The sequence below is a fragment of the Bidens hawaiensis genome, unplaced genomic scaffold (genome assembly GCF_021521415.1).
Source record: "Bidens hawaiensis isolate Kalapana, Puna unplaced genomic scaffold, B.hawaiensis_p1.1 tig00024623_1, whole genome shotgun sequence".
Lineage (NCBI taxonomy): Eukaryota > Viridiplantae > Streptophyta > Magnoliopsida > Asterales > Asteraceae > Bidens > Bidens hawaiensis.
This window is the reverse complement of record NW_027493888.1, coordinates 203,744-223,399: the sequence shown is the minus strand read 5'-3', so window position 1 is coordinate 223,399 and position 19,656 is coordinate 203,744. Positions and strand designations below refer to the sequence as shown.

At 32.3% G+C, this 19,656-nt stretch overlaps 1 protein-coding gene and 1 pseudogene across 2 annotated transcripts; both read left to right on the top strand.

Annotated features, from left to right (window-relative positions):
- Positions 1–232: 232 nt before the first annotated feature.
- On the top strand, positions 233–5,953 carry LOC143569626 (glutathione hydrolase 3-like; annotated as a pseudogene). Its single transcript, XR_013141765.1, has 7 exons — positions 233–405; positions 1,851–2,212; positions 3,368–3,885; positions 4,242–4,477; positions 4,548–4,812; positions 5,344–5,481; positions 5,676–5,953. The product of XR_013141765.1 is annotated as a glutathione hydrolase 3-like (transcript).
- Positions 5,954–7,568: 1,615 nt separating this feature from the next.
- LOC143569624 (mitochondrial-processing peptidase subunit alpha-like) lies at positions 7,569–13,460 on the top strand. Its single transcript, XM_077055496.1, has 13 exons — positions 7,569–7,718; positions 8,826–9,059; positions 9,147–9,443; positions 10,318–10,485; positions 10,748–10,915; positions 11,021–11,101; positions 11,339–11,405; positions 11,541–11,638; positions 11,722–11,794; positions 11,893–11,963; positions 12,056–12,105; positions 12,388–12,500; positions 13,192–13,460. Exons 1-13 carry the CDS (start codon positions 7,680–7,682, stop codon positions 13,236–13,238), a joined length of 1,506 nt encoding a protein of 501 aa, XP_076911611.1. The 5' UTR covers positions 7,569–7,679; the 3' UTR covers positions 13,239–13,460.
- The last annotated feature ends 6,196 nt before the right edge of the window (positions 13,461–19,656 follow it).

The following is a 19,656-nucleotide window of genomic DNA, read 5'->3' as shown; positions in this document are numbered from 1 at the left end:
TAGAAGTACCTTCTTATCCCACCTTGTAACATGAATTTATTACCAAAAATAAATATTATCATTTGTCGCTTTCCATAAAATATCAGCCAATAAATATAAAGAACCAAAAATAATGGAGCATTAAATAACTTCCAATATAATATCTAAAAAGACAAAGCACGCATAGCGTGTGTGTACCTAAACTAAACTAAACTAAACAAAACAAAACAAAACTAAACTCTGTCTTTCAAACTGTCTGTCTGTTTGTCAGAGTTGACACGATGACAAAACTCAACACGAAAGCTTCATCATCATTGTTATTATTATTATTGTCAGACGAACAAGATAATAATAATAATAATAATAAGCAGAAGAAGAACAAGAAATGGAGAACAACTCTTCCATGGCTCATCATCTTAATCATCGGTATATTTTTATAATAATAATATTAATAATTGTTTCATTCATTTGCATCTTAAATCTTTGTGCTTTGACTTTAGTGATTTGTGTGATATTGTTACTTTAATCATATATATATATATATATATATATCAAATATATCAAAATCGTTATCTTGCTATGGATTTCTCAGATTAAGCACAGATTTGGAAGGCTAAAACCGAACCAACTTCGGGTTTTGAATTTTTGAAAACCGGTTGGTTTTGGTTTTTTTTAGTTTAGTTTAGGTTCGGTTCGGTTCGGTTTTTGTTGGTAATTCACTAATTGTAGACTGTATTTACAAGTTGGTGAATATGGAAGGACTTAAGTTGACAAGTTTGTCAAGTTGATTTAGTTTATAAATTGTAATATAATTTAAAATTGAAATGCGGTTTGTCCAAATATGCGGTTTTAGTCCAATAGTTTCAAATTTGCGATTTTCGTTCATGTGGTTTCGTTTTACTTGCAATTAAACCCAACCCCACTAACCCATTAAGTTTGGTCGATAAACCTATTAGCGGGCCCTTCATGTAGGGGGCAATTTTGTCCTTTTTTGTTTCTCTTATACACCTCGGCCCCTCACGTGAGGGGGCTTGCGAATTATGGCTGATGTTTGGGAAGAAAAAGGACACAACTGCCCCTCATGTGAGGGGCACGCTGATGGGTTTAACGATCAAACTTAACGGGATTAGTGAGGTCGGGTTTAATTGCAAGTGAAATGAAACCACATGGACGAAAATCATAAATTTGAAACTATTGGACTTAAACTGCTGATTTAGACAAACCACATGGACATAAATCGCAGTTTACTATATGGTTAATATGGTAATGTCTTGCCATGGTCACTAAGTCAGAGTTAGATTACAAATTTAAGGTTTTGTTAAAGGCTTTAGATGTCTTATCAATAGATTTTGAGTCAGTTTTCTCTTGCAATAACGTGTTTGATCAATCATGTGCCTTGAGTTTTGTCATTTGAGTTTGAAAATTTTAGGCCGAAAAAAGGTAGCCCAATGAAATGAATTCGGGCGTAAATAATTTTGTTAATTAATAAGTAATTGGGGAAAATTTATTGAATTCTTAAAAATTACTTAATATAGAAAATAAAATAGGAAAATTTATACATTTGGTTCAGTTTGGGGTTTCACCAAAACGTAAAACCAAACTGTCGGTTTTTGTTTTGGTTTGCTTTTTTTGGTTTAATGCATGACCTAGACTCCATAGATTAGTGCTAAGTATTATAGTTACGTATTTATTATTTTTTATAAAGTATTTCAAATAAAAAATAAAATATGAAAGTCTATAAATTCGCTTCGGCTAGTTTTTTTTTTTATTTTTTTATTTTTAATTATATGCAGAACAAACCAAACCATCGGTTTTGTTTCATTTCGATTTTTTCGGTTTTATGCACACCTCTAAATTACGATTTGTTTCAGTTATTCTTGTTACATTGGGAGACACTCCAAGTTCGGTATGGCTGTTTACAAAGAGCCTGCACGCCCATGATGCACCCGAATCGCCAAAAACAGCTTGGAAAGTACCAGCCAATGATACAGTTGAGTCTATGGGAGCAGTGGTTGCAGCCGACGATGCTCGCTGCTCTGAAATTGGAGTGTCAATGCTTCGAGAGGGCGGTCACGCTGTTGATGCTGCCGTGGCCACTGCTCTGTGTCTCGGAGTGGTGAATCCGATGGCTAGTGGTGTTGGAGGTGGTGGTTTTATGGTGGTCTGGTCAGCGGATACGTCACAAACACGAGCATTTGATTTCAGAGAAACTGCTCCATTGGCTGCTTCTGAGGTTGTTATTTTTTATCATAATTATGCACAATGTATAACTTGATTGTCATTGTGTTCATAGTTCTTTAGGTTAATTATAAAACACTAAGTTAAAAAAAAAAAAATAACCAAATCTAAATCGTTTAATTTTTTTTATCATTGTTTCGTATTTTTAAGACTTTGTGCTTCGTAAATACAAATGTGTAAGTAATGCAAAAAAATACATAAAACTAATTTGTTTATATGTTTTATTTATTTATTTTTATTTATTTTTTAGTTTTTAACGGTTTACCTATACATGTGTAGCTGATATAACCTACACATGACTTACACATGTATAGGTTCTAAAAATAAACAGAAATTTCTTCAATCTTTTAAATATTTTCTTGAGTAAACTGTGGTCTTCGTCCCTGCGGTTTGTCTGAATCTGCGGTTTTAGTCCAATAGTTTCAAATTTGCGATTTTCGTCCCTGTGATTTTATTTCACTTACAATTAAACCCGACCCCACTAACCCTGCTAAGTCTAGTCGTTAAACCCATCAGCATGCCCCTCACGTGAATGACAGTTTTGTCCTTTTTCTCCCCAAATAAACCCCAACAGTAATTCGCAAGCCACCTCACGTGAGGCGCTGGTGTGTATTTGGGGAAAAAAAGGAAAGTGCTACCCCTCACGTGAGGGGCACGCTGATGAGTTTAACGACCAGACTTAACAGGGTTAGTGGGGTCGGGTTTAATTGCAAGTGAAATGAAACCACAAGGACGAAAATCGCAAATTTGAAACTATTGGACTAAAACCGCAGATTTGGACAAACTACATAGACGGAAACCGCAATTCACTCTTTTAATAAATATAAAGATTTAAAAACGAACGCTTTAGTTTGTTCTTCGTGTTCTCGCAAAAAAAACTGTGTTCTGCCTAGAACCTGCCCTGTGTTCATATAGGTTCATCATGTCAACAATTTATTTGCTTATAAGTTATTTTCAAGTTTTTTCTCACATAGTTTTTATTTACTTTTATATTGTATTATTTTTATTTTTATGGCTTTTGATGTGCAAACATTAGTGGCATGGCATCAGTAATAAGTTGTAATTTGGTTTTCATTTTACGCCCATATTAATGTTGGCTGCTAAAATATAACACTAATTGTCAACTATTAATGATGTTTAAATCAAACAGGACATGTATGAAAACAATCTTGATGCCAAATACAAAGGAGCATTATCAATGGGTGTTCCCGGAGAGATATCCGGTCTTCACAAAGCATGGTCAACCTACGGACGCTTACCTTGGAAAGCATTATTCGAACCCGCCATTCGCCTCGCAAAAGAAGGGTTCGTTGTCGCACCTTACCTTGCTGGTAAAATATCAAGCAATGCAGATAAAATAAAAAAAGATCCCGGGTTACAACAAGTGTTTGCACCAAATGGCGAGCTTTTAAAAGCCGGGGACATTTGTTATAACTGAATGCTTGGTTTGACTTTAGAAGCTGTGGCAAATGAAGGACCGAAAACGTTTTATGATGGGGTGATAGGGGAGAAGTTGGTTAAGGATGTTCAAGATGCGGGTGGGATTTTGACAATGGATGATTTGAGGAGTTATAATGTTGAGGTTAAGGACGCGGTTAAGGTTGATACTATGGGGCATAGATATTAGGAATGCCACCACCGTCGAGTGGTACGTTGGGGCTAGCTCTGGTATGTTTTATATTTTTTCTATAAAATTTATTGGGTTTCGTTTGGTTACGGTTATTTTGATTTAGGCTCGTTTTTTTTTTTTTTTTTTTGTGGGCTTGAAATTTTTGGGCCGAGAAAGACCGAAATAATGAATTTGGGCTTTAATCTTTTTGTGTTGAAACATGTTTTTTAGGAGGATGTATGAAACTAAAATTTTTTATCGCACAGTTTTCGGTCCGTTTGATACTTTGATACATTTTTCGTTTAGCTAAAGTTTCTTGCTTTGACCCTTTAACAAGTTTGAGATTTAAACATACTGCAAAAGAGACTAGAATTAATATTCATTTGATGTTATGATTACAACACACTAAACACAGGTGTCAAACATCTTAAAAAGTTACGAGACTTCAAATGCTGCAAAAGGTTCGTTGGGATTACACCGTCTCATTGAAGCATTAAAGCACATGTTTGCTGTTCGGATGGATTTAGGAGATCCGGATTTCGTTAACATAAGTAATACCGTAGCCGATATGCTTTCGCCCATATTTGCAAAAAATATTCAACACAAGATTTTAGACAACACAACTTTTCCTCCAGGATACTACATGCCTAGGTAATACATTAACTCTTCATTGTTTGACTTTGACCATAAAGTCAAAGCATTGACCTTTTTTTTGAACTAGGTGGAGTCAACTTCAAGACCAAGGCACAAGTCATTTTTGCATAGTGGATGGTAATAGAAACGCGGTATCGATGACAACGACAGTGAATTATGCATTTGGAGGCGGTGTTTTGTCTCGGTCAACGGGCATTGTGTTGAATAATGAGATGGGTGATTTCTCAGTGCCTACTGAGATATCAGAGGATAATCTCCCGCCTTCGCCTGCAAATTTTATTAGACCGAACAAAAGGCCGTTGTCGTCCATGACACCGATTATTATTCTTAAGGTAAAAAGTCAACTCCTTTGAAAAGTTTGACTTTGAAAGTCAAATGTTAGTTTCTATTCAACATGCCGGGAGCCCGGGCTAGGTTGGGTTGACTCGAAACACTTTCTGTTGTTTGGAAGATAAGTTTCTCAAATAATGCACAATTTCATATATATTCTTCTAGGATTTAAATTTCATAATATCATATTTATATTTCATTGGTTTATAAGTCTATCTCCCTTTTCATTTATTCAATTATAGAGAATTTTATTAGTGGTTTTATTTTATTTGATATACTTTGAAAGTAGTATATATGATGTAATGTTTTGAAAGGGTACATATTACATTATGACATTATGAAATGAAGGATGCATATGAACATTTGAACTTCATTATTATATGAAATAAGTACCAAAATCTGACTATAAGAAAGTCAATTGAGTTGCATTTGACCTTAGATACGCTTTATATAACGTATTACGTCAAAATTCGACTTCCGAGAGTCGAACATGCCAGTTTTGACTTTTGACCTTAAAAATGTTAGTTTTACAGGATAAACAGTTAGCAGGGGTGGTTGGAGGCAGCGGTGGAATGAACATTATTCCTGCAGTTGCACAAGTATTCTTAAATTATTTCGTCTTGGGCATGGACCCTACAGACGCGGTTCAATCGCCACGTGTCTACCACAAGGTCTTTTTTTTTTTTTTTTTTACGAATTAACCAGCATTATGTTAACGGGTTGAAAGTAAAATGTACATTATTATTATTATTATTATTATTATTATTATTATTATTATTATTATTATTATTATTATTATTATTATTATCATGGTTACTTGTTTTTTTAATCATATTTGCTAACTTTATGATAATGTGTTATGCAGCTGATACCAAATGTGGTGTCTTATGAAAACTGGACAATGATTGACGGTGATCACATCGAGCTATCGGATGACCGAAAGCAATTTTTGTTAGAAAGAGGTCATACATTGGAACCAAAAGCTGGTGGTGCAATTTGCCAGTTTATCGTTCAACGTTTAAGAAACCGAACGGGCATAGAAAACTGAGTTATGATCATCAGCAGGTTTTGCGAGGGATGCTTACCGCGGTTAGTGATCCAAGGAAAGATGGCCGGCCGGCCGCCTGCTGGTGATGGTTGTTTGGAGACTGGTTGTGGGTGTTAAATTTTAAGGTTGCATTTGAAACTCAATGCAATAGGTTATTTAATAACCCATTGAATGTACATTTGTAAATTAACATTGAAAATGTTTGTAAACTAATTGATAAACTTGTTGAAAACTGAAAGTTATTATTAAAGTTATAATAAAATATTTAAATGAGTAGTTGAATATTTTATATTTCAAATCGGTTGGTTTTAAGGTGAGTTTAAGATGAGGTTTTAACTTTTAAGTAATTATTGTATTAAACATCTAAATTTAATACTCGCGAACCCAATGAGCAATGAGTAACAAATGATAATGAGACCGAGTAAGAAGCAAAGTTTTATATCAGGCCTAGGACTAAAACTAAGGACGGTCACGGTGCAGGTGTGTTTTAACATGAAATTTGAGCATAACTGCTAACTACGGTTTTTGGAAATAACAAACCATACTCGCTGGGTGGGTAAGGTCAGATGAGCTGAACTTTTTATTTAAATTTATAATTGTATTAAAAAAATAAAAAAATGATAAAGATGATTCGTGATTATAATACATACACTTAGACTACATACTTTTAAAATGAAAAAAAAAATTATATATAACTAGCGATGGTCTAACAAATGGTTTGGTTTACATGACCGGTTTCAGATTTCAAGTTTCAAACTTCAAACCAGACCGAATCGTTGAAACCCTCAAGCCGAAGACACCGAACCGTTGGATCTCAAATTGGCCAACTTACTTAGACCATCCGTAGTTGATTGCGTTTTGGACGGCATTTTGGAGGTTGGTGTTTTGTACATAACGTGAGGTTGGCTCGAATTTTGAGGGTTTTGTGAGAGGGGTAGGGAGAGGGGGATGAGAGAGACGTTTCCACTTTTTGCAATATACCTAAAAGCTTACTAGTCGTCACATGGCGTAAAATGCCTGACACATGGTCTTAGGTTTGAACGGTTCGATTGGATTTTAACAGTTGTTGAACACCTCAACTAAAACTATCAATGCTCATTTTTGACTTTATGGCATGTTAGTTAGTTACATGTAGAGTTGCACAAATCGGTTTTTCAAAACCGGTTTCAGGTATGACAGGGTATTGGAAAATCGGATATTAGCAATATCCGGGTTGGGTTCGGGCCCGGGTATTGTCTCTAAAAACCATACCCTATGTATCGGGTATGGGTTGGGTATAAAACTGGGTATTCTAAAACCGGGTATTTAAATACCCTATTTTCGGGTATTGATAAAAAATCCTATTTTCGGGTATAGATTGGATTTTTTAAGGGGTTGCACTTTTTATGGGCATTTTTCGGGTATATTTCAAATATTTTTCAGTTATTTGAAAACCCCGGTTTCGGTTTTCGGATATTAACGAGTACAAATCAGGTCCGGTTCGGGTACGGGTTTTGGTACCGAAATGCATACCCTATCCGTTAGGTATTAAAAACCCTTGTATAAAAAACCGGTTCCGGTTCCGGGTTCGTTTTTTTTTTTTTTTTTTTTTTTGTGCACCTCTATTTATATGTTGCAGTTAGCCCATTTAAAAGCCCCATGATAACAAACAGGACCCAGCCCAAGAGCCCAGATCTAATGTAACTCAGTCTTCGGCTGTTTGTGAGTCGCATCCCCAATATAATTATTATTATTATTCATCCGGCAGCTACAAATCAATCAGCTACGAATACATCACCGAACGATTAACACAATATTATTATTGCACATCGATCTATCGTCATGTATCGTGCAACAGCTCCCAGAATCAGAACCCTAAAGGTAGCTCACGTTTCATTAATTATTATTATTATTTTAATGATTGAATAAATTAATTAAGAGATTAGTTAATTTAATCTGATTTATATCAATTGTTTCACCGGTTAATTAATTACATGTTTTTATCCTTCTTATGCTTTGTGTTGTTGAATGATGTTATTAGCTGCATATTAGGGTTTCTAGATCTGATTTCTAATCGTTATTTGATTCGTGTGAATAATGATAAAACGTTTGATTGATTATGCACATGACAAATTTAATATGTTTAATATGAATAAAATGAGTTGTGAGATTATTGTAATGATATATTGATAATATGAATATACCTGACAATGTTTACGTATATGTACATGTGGTTACATGGTATATTTGATGAAATCGTCTCCTCGTGGACCATTTTTGCTCACCGTTCTTTTAAGAAGTTTGTTTTAATGGACCCACTGGTGAGACTGGAAACCACTTGTAACTTAATTACCACTAAAGCGTCTTATCATTTTGATTTGTGAAATTGGTTCGGATGCCGATAACTTGGAGCATTTTTGGGGGTGTTTACTTCTTCAGTAGGAGTATACAAGATATAACTCATCAAACTTACATCATATGGTTCCTTGAGTGTGGGGGAGATATAACGTATAATTTGTCGTTTATTGAAGGCGAATTTCTGATTAGCTGCTTGCAGTTAATCAAGGTTTATATATTAGTTTCCTGTGCAAGAAAGAGTTTTTTTACATGTGTATACATCTTAATGAGAATAAAAAAACCCAACAACTTAATGTAAACCTGTTGGAGATACTTGAATTTTTCACCTGTAAGATACAAGAGTTATGAATTGCATATAGAAAGATAAGATATTTTGATGTAATTATGTAAATATGTGATAAATGTATTATGAAAACTGGTCAATAACCTACAGTGTATAGCTTAGCTTCTTTTTTTTATCAGTAAAACGCCCTTATTTTAACTGCAACTACCAGAGATTCTACGTGATTGTCGTCCTGAACATTATCATGCACACTTTCTTTGTTTTGTATATATTACAATATGTTTTAGTTGCTACGTTAAATTGAATTACGAATAATTATTGTTTGCTTACATTGGTATATGCATTAGGGCTATGCTAGCAAATGGATTCTGACTAGGTTTGCAAGTTCAACTGCTGTTGCCGCCAAGTCAGGGGGTGTGCTCAGCTGGTTCACAGGAGGAAGTGCTTCAACCTTACCTCCGTTGGACTTTCCTCTTAAGGGTATTGAGCTTCCACCTTCTTTACCTGATAACATTGAACCTGGAAAGACAAAGATAACAACCCTTTCAAATGGACTAAAAATCGCATCAGAAACTTCATCAGTAAGTCAGCGTTTTTGCATTCATAATTTGATTATTGTTAATAAACGTTTGCCGATGATTGATCATAGTTTTTTTTAACTCTTGTAGAACCCTGCTGCCTCAATTGGGTTGTATATTAATAGCGGCTCAATCTATGAAACACCAGCCTCATTTGGCGTTTCACATCTTCTAGAGCGTATGGCTTTTAAAAGCACACTTAATCGAAGCCACTTGCGCGTTGTGCGGGAAGTGGAAGCAATTGGCGGCAATGTGACGGCTTCTGCTTCTAGAGAGCAAATGGGTTACACTTATGACGCCCTCAAAACTTATGTTCCTCAAATGGTAGAGCTACTTGTTGACGCTGTAAGAAATCAAGCTTTCTTGGATTGGGAGGTTAAAGAACAGGTGCTCTTTTCTTTCTATCTTTAGTTCTATATTATTGTGTTTTCTTCTGCATTTTTGATGGGGCAATGTATATGAAGGCCACTCAAGTGTTCAAATTTTTGTTATATTGAAACTACTTTGTAAGCTAGCTAGTTATTTGTCTTGCTTCATCTTTACTAAATTTGGGCAAAAACTTACCAAACTACGGTAAAGTGTTTAAACACATTGTTTTTTTACATTGAATTGTTGCTTATTGATAGTAAGAATGATATTTTTGTCTTCTAAAAGTATTAAGGGCATGTTCATTGTTGTTTAAAGTAGTTTCAACTTTTAATCCATGGGTTATTTTGCTTCCTTGTACTAAAGCCACACGTATTGAAACTACTTTATAAGCTGATTGCATTTGTATTGTGTTTTATATTTACCAAATTCAGCTAAAAACATTCGAGAAAGTTGTTGAATGATAAAAGGGTTAATGTTGTTAAAAGCCAAGTAACCAGCAAACTATTACAATTTTGGTGTTTTTGTTTTGGCTAAAGAGTTGACATATTGATTTGAATCATAATCAGGATTGATAAAATTACAACATATTGCAATTTCCAACTTGAACAGGGAGCTTTTTAAACCTTGAGAACTTTTGAATTTGAGGCTTTTTAAATTTCCACCACTAAATCTAACAGCATCTTGAAACAGTTTTGAGGTTTCACTGTTGAGTTTTTCTTTGCGTTGGCTTCACTTCTTAGTTCTTTTGGCTTATTAAATAAGTTTTAAGTAGTGGAATATAGTCAGTCTTTCATATAGGTTTGAATTTTATAAAAGAACAGAGGCCTTGCTGTTAGAGGCTGAGATTGGTTAAATCCTTTCATTATTGAAAATATTACAATTTTTTTGGCAGATTGAGAAAGTGAAGGCTGAGATTGGTGAATATGCCAACAATCCCGAGGCCTTGCTGTTAGAGGCGGTTCATTCAGTTGGATATTCTGGTCCACTTGCAAATCCCCTTCTTGCATCTGAAGGCGTAATCGGCAGAATAAACAGTACAGTCTTGGAAGATTTTGTAGCTGTAAGTAGTGTTACTTTTCTCCTATTTAATACTTACGGTGTATATAAAATCATATAAGCACTTTCAGGTTTTTTGATAAAGAAAAGTGCTTATGCTTATTCACTTATTACTATGGTGAAATAAGTTGTTTTTAATAAGCAGTTTAGATTGCTTATTTTTAATTTAAAGGTTCTTGGTGTATTCAAACTCACAGCTTTACACTTAAGGTGAAGTAAGCTGATTATCTGATTGTTTCTGAAAAAATCTTGTTTGAAAATATCAGGCAAATTATACTGCTCCTCGAATGGTACTTGCTGCATCAGGAGTCAAACACGAAGAACTGTTGAAATATGCCGAACCTCTTCTTGCTGATTTGCCAGGTGGTGCTCAGGTTGAGGAACCAAGATCATTGTATGTCGGAGGTGATCACCGTGTTATGGCTGATACAGGGGTACGTCTAAAGTTGAACTTAAACATTAATCTTTTTTTTTTCCTTTCCATTTTTTATCCAATATCTGTGTGCTTTATTCTTTTGATTCATTATTTCTGTTATCAGAGAACTAGTTTTGCTCTTGCATTTGAACTTCCTGGTGGCTGGCTTAAGGAGAAAGAAGCCATGGTCTTGTCAGTTCTTCAGGTACTCTTTTTTTTTTTAATTTTTCGGTGATCTTTTTTGTTAGTTTATTGGAAACTGGTACTATTAAAATTATTTGTTACTTTTAGCAACAATTGTTTATTTGCGATTAGAGGTAAACATAATTTTTATCAACATATTCATATACATAAATAGATCAAATTTACCCTTCTAACTTTATAGAGTGTTCTGTTAACTTACGAGTATATAGGACTAATATTTTATTATATTTATTTGCAGATGTTAATGGGAGGAGGCGGATCTTTTTCAGCTGGTGGTCCTGGAAAGGGGATGTACTCTCGGCTTTGTAAGTTACTTGACACACTTAGCTTTTTTATGCTACAATCTTCAAATGCAACTAAAAATGTTATTAACATACGTGCTTTAACTTTTTTTGGAAAATCAACCTTTTCTTAATTATATTGTTTATGATCACGGGCAGATCTTAGAGTCTTGAACCAGTACCCTGAGATCCAGTCGTTTTCAGCATTCAGCTCGATCTATAACCACACTGCGATATTTGGAATCCAAGCTACCACAGTAAAACATCTTAATTTTCCATTATTCAATTTCTTTCATAATTAAAATCCTTTTAGATGCTAATATTTATCAATATATTTCAGAGTTCTGATTTTGTATCGAAAGCCATTGATGTAGCAGCAAAGGAACTCATTGCAGTTGCCACTAGTGGTGAAGGTAAGCTTGTTAGGCTATACTTTTAACTATTACACCTTTTGATTCTTATTTTCATGTTATTTAATTAACCAATTTACTGATATACACCCTTCCTTCAGTTAACCAGGTACAGCTGGACCGTGCAAAGAAGTCAACCAAGTCCGCTGTTTTGATGAACCTTGAATCAAGAGTATGTTCATTTAGCTCGTGTTTAACTATTCAACTGGCTAATTAATATGCAAACTCATATTTAATGCTCCTGTGGTTGATCTTCATATGCAGATGGTTGCTTCAGAGGATATTGGTAGACAAATTTTGACATACGGAGAAAGGTATTGCTTTATTAATGTCCATCTATATAATAATATCAAAATGGGCCGGTCAAGTAATGAGTCATTATGAGTTTGGGCCAACACATCTGTTGATTGAAATAATAATAACAATAATATGTATTTTTTTAATAAAGGTGCAGTTTTTGACTGTTTTCTTTTTAGTTTTTTTTATTTCATTTAAGATAAAATTTAACCTGATTGGATCCGTTTCCATGCCATCTTTTATATCTACAGTTTCATAATATGTAGCCTAATTATGTATTTAATTTTATCTGTGACTAGGAAACCTGTGGAACATTTTCTGAAAGCCATTGATTCAGTAACGGCCGCTGACATCACTTCCATTGCAAAAAAGCTTCTTTCTTCCCCTCTCACCATGGCTTCTCACGGAGATGGTAAGTTTTAACTAATTTAATTAAAGTTGAAATGTTTTTCGTGTTTAAATGTACCTTTTAAGTCTCTAGAGTGTTTTCTCACTGGCTTAGTTCCTAAACTTTACTTGTTTAACTAAAATCAATCCAATAGTTTCAATCTCCAAACAAGACAAATAGAGGACAATTAGACAAAGCTGCTTAAGAAAAACTCTAGGGATCTAATTGGTAAATTGTGGAACGAGTAGGCTTTTAAAAGAACCGAATGAAACAAACCAGACATGCTCATGTTCGTCTGTTAAGAAAATGAGTGTGTTCGTGTTCGTTTGTTAATAGTGTACATTTACGAACGTAAATGGACAAACATAACTGAAAATAGATGTTCATCTGTCGGTCCTAAAAACAATTATAAAACTAGTCTACTTTGTAGTGTGGGGCTTAAAAAATTTAATGAATATAAACGAGCGAATCTAAACAAACTTGAACGAATGAACATAAACAGGCGTAAATGAACGAACGGGGCATGTATTCATGTTTGTTTGTTTACCTAAATGAAAAAAAGGTTTTGTTCATGTTTGTTAGTCAATTTTACATAAACGAATGTGTGGTTCGTTTACAGGCCTAGGAACATTCGTTGGTTAAATTTATCATAAACTGTTGCTTGTTTAACCAAAGATTCACTTCTGACTTTCTACTTAATTACGCTTGTTTTCAGTTTTAAGCGTTCCAACTTATGACTCGGTGAGCCGCAAATTCCAGTAGTGGCGGGATTACTTCACAGTGCCAAATTTTGGTACTCTTTCTTTTTCGCTTTATGTATCTTTCGGGGTGTTTTACAGTCGACAACCATGGATAATAAGGATATGCTTTTTGGCCTTTCAAAACAATCATGTAAGGCGATCCCTTGGTACCGATAGTTTCTAATAAGACTTGATGTGTACTTCTTGTATTTCTTTAAGTTGTCGAGTGGGGCCAGCCAATGAATTTAACATTTTTGAAATATATTATTTAAAAGATAAAATGGGTCGAGTTTCGGTTGTTATGTTGGAATGTTATGCGGCATATTATTCGCTTGTTTTTTGCACGATATCAGCAACTGTTGTTTATCGAGTTGATTTGGGAAGTGGCAAGATAAATAATTATGTGAATGGCGTATTATTCGCTCTATGTGTTGCTATACAATGCTTAGTATTTAAGTTTGGTATAACCTAAACAAGCTCAATAAACTATATTATGTTATGCAAGAAAATTATAATATAATCATGTATACTAATGCATATGAGTTGTGAACAATTAAATAATTAGTAAGTAAATACCATGCTAAGCTCGAGTCTAAAAAACTACTAATGACTTATGAGGGAAACTTTAGTATCGTTATAAGAGCTTCGGCTCGGCTTGGGATTGTTAGTAGAGCTTTGGGGTAAGTTTTCTTGGGATTGTTAGTAGAGCTTTGGGCTAAGTGTTTACGCACGTACGTTTTGGTTTGAGTTTAAGGTTTTGGCTCACTGGAACTTTAAAAATATCTCTACGTGTTGGGTTGACATGAAACATTTAGAGCTAACGCAAATCAACTAAGAGCATCTTCAATAGGTGGTTTGTCAAGTGTTTGAAATCTGCGTGGAGCAAAATCAGTAACATAAATACGAACAATTTTTTTTCTTTTTTTTTTTTGGCAAAAAATGTATTGCTTAACAAATAAAAGGTATAAGTTTTGGTAAGATTCAAATATTTGTTTTTATCCATCCTATTTAATAACTAGTGTAATAACTACCATCAAATGATGATGATTGTATAAAATTGTACACTTAAGGATAGCATTAATTAAAGGCATGGATATCAAATCCAAGAATTAAAATATAGAGACAAGTAGTATATGATTATAGCACAATAGTTTAATGTTTGTTCGTTTGTGGCAAGACTTTTAGATGTTGCTTAATAATGAAGACAAGGCATGCTGCCTGCCTGCCTCCCCTCTATTAGTTTTATAAGCAAATCATCCTTCAATTGAGAATCACAAGTCACATGCATCAATAAAAGAGATGCCATAAGTTATATTCATAATAATAATTAACAATAGTTAATTATTAAAACTAATATTATCACGATTTAATGTAAATTACTAGAAACTCAAGTAACAAGTCACTGATCAACAGGACGTGTTCGACGATGAATCTTACTAAGAGTGAGAAACAACTTGAAACAAAAAATTAAAATACCGTCGGTAATTCCACGATGATGTCATATCTATAACCTAAAGAGATAGATATTTTATGTATTAATTTGATTGATGTTGTAACTTGTAAGGCTTGTTTTTACTTTTGTTCATTTCAGCAATATATCATAAAAAATATTATTTTATTTAGCAAAAGTAGGCGAATATCATGGATTTGTAATATTAATTGGGATAAGACCGCTTAGATTTTAATGTGAAATTGTTTTGATTAGAAAAACTGGGGTTCTTTTCGTTAGAAAAGTTGTTGTTTTCAGTGTTGTGACTGCCATCTATGCGTATGTATTATTATAGATCATAAACCCTATCGTCAAACATCTCAAAACCTAAATTACACAATATAATTTGTTACTTTTTAGAATTTGGAAGCCTAAGAGCATTGCTTTATTCTACCTCCTCTTGAGTCACCCAGATTACGTGGAATCGTTTTTGCTCTTTTGTTTAGTATTCATTGATTCTTCTTTCTTGTAAAAATACACAACTTTTTCTACACAGTAAATAACATAAGAAACTGAAGGATCAGATAATTTATAAACTATATTGTATTTAATCATAACTTTTATATTTAAGTTATTAAAAACAATAGTAGGATGTCACTCTCATATCTAACAAAATAATATTGGCTTATATTATATATATGGCAAAGAATGATACAAGGACAAAACATGAATTTCATTATTGTGGGACCTTATGTTGGTTTATCACATTCAAGAAATTGACAGGGGTCAACCAAGAACTTTGAAGCAATCCATTGTTTAGATAAAAGAAGACATCCAATCAAAGGGCTTGTTTGCATGTTCTTGAATGATTGTTTTGCCATTTTGTATATAGTTAGGGTTTAAACTTTAAACAAGTGGAGCCAGCTTTTTAAATTGCTAGAAGTTGGAATAGAACTTTGTATAAGTTGAAGTTGATTTTATAAATGTGTTTTGTGTTCAAACTTTATTTACCTATAATTCTTTAAAAAAAATAAGTAATGTATATTATATGATATTATATAAAGTTCTAATGGGGTTGCTAAAAAACTTGTTACTTGTTGAGCCTTCATATTCAAAGGCGTTACTTTGCACATACCACATGGTCACAAGGACAATCTAACTAATTAACGCTTATTTAATTAATAACCTTACGCACATTTCTAACTTTCATTAACAGGGCCGACTCGGTCCATGGGGAGGAGGCCGCCGAAGGCCCGGTCTTTCATGAGGCCTAAGGTATATATATACATAACTTTTTATATATTTTTTATACATGCACTTCAAGAACCAATTTTTTTAGATCCATTTGAAAGTAAATCTACTTTGAGTCTTTGATTAAATTAAGCACATTGAATGATTAAATTAAACCCGATTTTTTACATGTCCTAGACCCTTATTATTGTTTTTTTTTTCTTTTTTTGCATTCTTGGGACGACCCTGTTCACCAACATGCAAAGTTTGTCATAAAAATATAAAATTATCAGAAGTTATGTTTAATTATGGGCATAATCATATATAGTTTACAAAATAGTAAATCACCACAAATCATAGTACTTTAAATCCCTCATGGTCGTATTCTCCGGTATTGTTTTGTTGGTATGTCATGTTTTAGTAAAAGTTGTCGTTTGAAAATAACTATTAGTAAAACTAGGGAACCATGGTATATATATCCTTAGTAAAAGATTTCACCATATCATTCTAACGACATATATATACCAAATTTTATTAAGTAGTGAGTACTTATATAATAGATCTAAAAGTTGACTTCAACAAGTCAACATAAAGTATGATTAGTTCATCCCTACCTCTGGTCTCTTTTAGATAATATTGGTGCTTATTATTCAAGTATTCTTCAGTTATACGATATAATTGATTCATATTAGACCCTACGTACAAATTTAATATCAAGTTGTATTTTTATAAAAAAAAAAACAATAATCGATTAGATTTTAGCATATATAAACATATATTTTCAAATGACTAGTTTTGCTATATATATCAGTAAAGGGCTAACAACGCTGCTTGTTATTTGTTTGCCTTCTCATGTATCAACGTAAACAATACTTTTGAATTAAATATATTTAAACCTCGATTTCTCTAGCACACCCAAGGTGAATATTTGTTATGTGGTACTAATAAGTAATAACCTGACCTTTTAAATATAATAGAACGCTATGAACTTTTGTAAATTTCCTTGGCCACCATCGCAAGTAGAAAACATACATATTTATACGTACACATGCATACATACATAGTCGCTCGTGACTTAATTAGTACAATAAGAACGAAAAAAAATCACTTGGTACATGAACTCGTATACATATACATACATTTACATATTTACATGTAAATATATAGGGTAAAGTGATAGTGGTCCATCTAGTATACATTTTTAGTTGGAAATCAAGCAACCTTGTCCTCCATAGCAAACACATCATCGATCATCTGTGCTACTAAAAAAAACACATGTGATCTCTCTTTAATTTGTTTCCTCTCTTGTCAGTTTTATCATATAAATTGTGAAGGGCGTTTGCAATACCTAAATTACAAGTGGCCATCATTAGGGATGAGATTTTTTTCATGAATCCCCGTATATATCAGTCTATTCATTACGGGTACTGCCGTACGGGTATATGTATGAGTACATGTATGGGTATAAAGGGTACGTACTCGGTACCTATTTAGATTATGTAGGAGTTTTTATTAGGTTTTCAACACTCATGATTTAACATGCTCGTGCCTTTTATCATCAGGCAGTTCAAGGTTCAAAGTTTAGTGGATGTTTTTTTTATGAACAAAGTTATACCTATGTGAGTACCGTACATACCTAAGGTACCCGTACCATAAAATTCAGTATAGGTACATATACCCAAATTTACTGATTCTCGGTAGGGATACCTTCGGGTACGGTACCGATCTAATCCCAACCGTCATTCACTTTAGTAAACGATATGTCTGGCATCTCTAGTTAAGCATTTCAAGAATATTATAACTAAAATTTTGCATTTTAAATATAATTTGATTAAATAATAAAATAACTCGGTTCGCTCATAACTATAGTATCCGATATGCGTAGATATTGAAAATTCAAGAATTTTAATTTGGTTGTAATTTTATTTAGCGTTTTATTAAAAATGGATCTCAGCGTATGATTCAAAAATATACATTTTATATATCATTATATCAAATTATTATAATTACTAAAGTAATAACTAATAAGAATTGGAAGTGAATTATATTAGAAAGATACGGACTCTTTTAAACATTAAAAGGTTCTAAGCATTTAAAAGTCCTCGGTTCAAGTCTAAGTCCAGATAAGTAAAAAAATTTGAAAACAAATTAAATTTGAAAGAAAAATTAACCTAACTAACAAAATAGCTCATTCCATATATTTTTTCCTATAACTTAACTAAAAAACATTAATCCATAAATTTATCTAACATTTTTCAAAATTCTTTCACATTCTATTCTTTATTCATATCCATAAATTAATTCTTTATTATTTTTTTCTCTTTTGTCTTGTTATATAGTAAATGGTGATTGAGAGATAGATGATATATTATATGGTATAAATCAAAAGTGAGTCCCCTGTATTTAAGCTTTTACTTTAATTACGATGTAACTCATCCATATAATAAGAAATGGATTGAAGAGGTAATTTTAATGATTTTCTTAAAATTTACCATAAATAATATGAGTTTCACTAAGTTCAGAGAATTAATTGAGAATGCTCTAGAAGTTGAAATTATCATCCCGAATAGCCTTTGCTTTACGGTCAATATATACTCTCAAAACAAAACCTCTTTATGTGTGCTCTGAGCTTTTCTCTTTCCTTTCTTGTCTAACTAACATAAACATATGCATGGCTCTCTCTATACATACATACCAACATACATACATACATACACTGTTCAAAAAATAATACATATATAAAAACAAAATTTAATCATTTTTAACTATTTATTATTAATAATATATAATTTGTAAATTCTTTGCTTCTTAAATATTTTTACCTTTGTGTTTATTTATATATGTTATTAGCAATTATATTTAATATATAATAATAATAATAATAATAATAATAATAATAATAATATAACACCTTATATTATAAATAAATAATAATGTCATATCAGATAGGTAATAGTATAACAATATTATTATATTAAATGTATGTAATATTGTTGCATTACATATATGTAATATTGTTATATTGTTGTATTGTTATGTCACATATATGTAATATAACACTATTACATATATGTAATATGTCAAATATCACGATCAATGTTTTCTTTTAATAAATATATTCTTATAAAATTATAATAAAATATATGTGTTTTTTAAAAGAAAATTCATGTCTGAGTTGTGTTTCCACAAGTTCCCTTATAAAATAAACATTAATTATATTACTTGTGCTCGTTTATATTTTATAAATAAACACAAATTGTTAATTTTTAAATTTCATGAGTGGTAAAAATTAATAAACATTGCATTCTATTTATTTTCTTATGTTTTAAAATTTTAAATCGAGAAAAATGAATGATAGCTAGATAAACTGTATTAGTTATGCAAGTAAACCGTATTCATATATAGGATCATGATCATGAGAGAACCTTTTTGAAATTGAGAACTATGAGAACCATTTTGGACCACAAAAAACCCAAAAATAAAAAAAAATCATAAAATGAAAATAAGCACAAAAATAAAAAAATATATAAAAACCAAAATTCTTATTTTATCATCTCGGTTTCATAAATAAAAACTCGGTTTAGCTAAATTATGTACACATATGTATAATATATACATATATGTATATTTACATGTTTTTTGTACACATGTGTATAATTTAAGATAAATGATACTGTACATATGTGTATAATACGACGTTTTTTTTATTTATTTTTTATTTTTTAATTGAAACCGGAATGAAATATAAGAATTTTGGTTTTTTTTACTTTTTTAAAATTTT

Excerpts from the sequence above, each read along its gene's own strand:
- LOC143569624 (XM_077055496.1), top strand. The coding sequence starts at position 7,680 with ATGTATCGTGCAACAGCTCCCAGAATCAGAACCCTAAAG. Across the intron at positions 10,486-10,747 it reads TCTTGGAAGATTTTGTAGCT|GCAAATTATACTGCTCCTCG; the intron begins GTAAGTAGTGTT and ends TGAAAATATCAG. Across the intron at positions 12,501-13,191 it reads CATGGCTTCTCACGGAGATG|TTTTAAGCGTTCCAACTTAT; the intron begins GTAAGTTTTAAC and ends GCTTGTTTTCAG.